General features: G+C 65.4%; 1 protein-coding gene across 1 annotated transcript; it reads right to left on the bottom strand.

The window, feature by feature from the left end:
- Nucleotides 1-3: 3 nt before the first annotated feature.
- LOC116465743 (cleavage and polyadenylation specificity factor subunit 1-like) lies at nucleotides 4-2,590 on the bottom strand (the record flags this gene model as incomplete). Its single annotated transcript, XM_058435327.1, has 13 exons — nucleotides 4-96; nucleotides 171-349; nucleotides 422-563; nucleotides 638-748; nucleotides 889-978; nucleotides 1,068-1,148; nucleotides 1,250-1,324; nucleotides 1,399-1,599; nucleotides 1,684-1,806; nucleotides 1,881-1,968; nucleotides 2,092-2,185; nucleotides 2,261-2,371; nucleotides 2,449-2,590. Coding segments are annotated over 13 exons (1,530 nt in total), but the record flags the coding sequence as incomplete, so codon positions are not given.
- Between the last annotated feature and the right edge of the window lie 9 nt (nucleotides 2,591-2,599).

The raw sequence follows: 2,599 nt of genomic DNA on the forward strand, positions 1-2,599 counted from the left end.
GCCCCCGAGCTCGTCACGGGCCCCTCCCAGGCGGCTCTCAGTGGTGAACATGCCGCTGAGGTCTCGGTACAGGCACAGCGTGATCACCTTGGACTGCTGCAGGGAGAGGGGTGGGCTCAATGGCGGGCAGGGGGCGGAGACAGGTGGGCACCGGGAATGAGGGGGCCTACATGGTGTAGCGGGGGCTTGTGCAGCGCCAGGCGGTGGTGGCGGCCACTGTAGGAGTCACTCTTCAGCAGGAACATGGTGACGTGGCCCTCGGCACTCATGATGACCACATAGGGGTCGGCCACGGCGCACTGCACGATGGGGGCGCCCAGGTCCACGGGGATGAAGTGCAGCTGATTCACTGTGGGCATGGGGCAGTCAGCACGCGCCTTCCCAGGGCCCAACCACCCCCCCACCATCCCCACCCACCTACCTCCTTCCAGCAGGCGAATGCCCAGTGGTGACACTTGGACAATGTAGCGGTTGTCCCCGATGTTCCCAGCAAAGACCGTGGGGCCCTGAGTGGCGAAGCCGCTGGTGTCCAGCTCCATGATCTCCTGCCCCGTCTGCAGGATCTGCGGGAGACAGCTCTGAGGGAGGCGCCCCCCGCAGGGGACCCCAGCCCCAGGTCCCAGGCCCTGCCCCTCACCATGGTGGAGTCTTCCCGGCTCAGAATCAGGAATCCGTGTCTGCGGCCGTCGTCGTCTGCTTCAGGGGTGCTGGGTTCCTGCTCTGTGCCCTCCCCCTTGGGATTGTCCTCCTGTCAGGGCCAAAGGGGAGCAGGCTGGAAGCCACAGTCCAGCGAAGGCGGGCACACAGGTGCGACCTGGGCCCCTCCAGCCTACGAGAAGGCAGTGCCGGTCCCATCCCAGGGCCTCCCTGCAGCGGGCTCGCACCTACCTCCTCCTTACGCACTGGGGCGATGACTGTCCACATGTCATAGCAGCCGGGAAGCTCAAAGGTTGTCACCACCTGGGGCCGGATGCTCTTCTAGAATGATGATGGGGTGGGGGTGTGATGGGGGTGTGAGCCCACCCAGGTCCCACCAGGAGGTGCCTGCCCCCTACCTGCCCACACACCTGCAGCACTGACAAAGCCCCGTTCTTCCCGTGGCCGGAGCAAACCACAATCTCCAGGTCCGGCTCAGGGCTGTTCTGAAACTGCACAGGACTTGGGGGTGAGGACTATGCCCCCCCCCCCCCCCCCCCCCCCCCCCCCCACTCCAGCCCCTGCCCCCAACCCCAACCCCAACCCCGGGCACCTCTTCAGAGAGGAAGGCAGGCTCGCCCATGGCGGCATTGGCGCAGGGTCCGATGTTAAGGATGCTGTCACACACCTGCAGCACAGCAACAGTCAGGGGCCCGCTGGGGGGCACTGGCTGGGACGGGGGCCCTGCTGCCTCAGACTCACCTCAAAGGAGTAGGTGGCCAGCTGTGTGCCCGACTGGGCCTCGCTGCCATACACTTCAATCTCGTCCACCTCGTCCTGCGGCACTGACTTGCCCGCAGCTGCACACAGAGAGCCCACCTGAGCGCAGCCCTGGGTCACCTGGCCCTCACCTGACCAGCCAACCGTTGCGTCCACTCGCTTCTTCTTTGAGGGAGGCTCTTCCTGTGAGGCAGGAAGGGCACTGAGTGGCATGCTACAGCGGTGCCCACATGAAGGGTGGTGGCCCGATGGGCCCAGGAAACCCACCTTGTCGGCAGCCTCACGGACAGCACTGGCTGGGGGCTCCTGCAGCTTCTCCGTGTACTTGAGGAGGAGGGAGTTGCCCAGGCGAGAACCCAGGAACAGGTACCCGGGCTCCATGGTGACCATCTGAGGGAGGGCAGGTGTGTGAGGGCGGGGCCAGGCCTGGACCCCGAGCCAACCCCTAGTCCCAACTCACTCACGCTGGTAGTGAGGACACTGGCGGCCGCCTTGTCAAAGTGGAACGCTCGGACACTGCGCATGCCGTCGGTGATGAGGGTCAGCACATAACTGGGGGCAGGGAGAATTCTGAGTTGGGGATGGAGACCCCGGGGGAGTGAAGGGGGCCAGGGGACCCCAGGGGACTTGTGGGGAGTGGTGCAGGCAGAGTCCATGGGCGGGGGAGGGGCTCACATCTCGCCACCCTTGAGAGAGATGACCATCTTGTCGTAGGAGATGAAGGTGGCCTGGGCGCAGTCCAAGGTGATCCGCACACCCTCCTGGGTGCCTGTGGGGTGGGTGGTCAGGCCGACTAGGCAGGCCCAAGCTGTCCCTGGCCCCACCCCAGCCACCCCACACTCACGAAGCGGGAAAGCCGTGGTGCCTGTGGTGAGGCTGTTGAGAGCCACGCCGTACGGGGGGACGCTCTGGTTCAGGTACAACAGCGAGTTGACGGCAAACACCACCACCCCACCTGGAGGTGGACACAGGCTGGTGGGCAGGCTCAGTGCTCCCTCCACACACTCCCCTATCCACTCCCAGGACACACACCTATGGGCTTGGGCACAGCCAGAGCCTGGGTGCAGTCAAAGGGCAGGCTGGTGAGGGACCAGATGACGGGGTGCACCTTCTGTGTGATGTTCAATGAGATGGCCACAATGGAGCACGTGTCCTGCCGCACGGCCACGCGCCTGGGGACGCC

Source organism: Hylobates moloch, unplaced genomic scaffold, assembly GCF_009828535.3.
Source record: "Hylobates moloch isolate HMO894 unplaced genomic scaffold, HMol_V3 SCAFFOLD_9547, whole genome shotgun sequence".
Lineage (NCBI taxonomy): Eukaryota > Metazoa > Chordata > Mammalia > Primates > Hylobatidae > Hylobates > Hylobates moloch.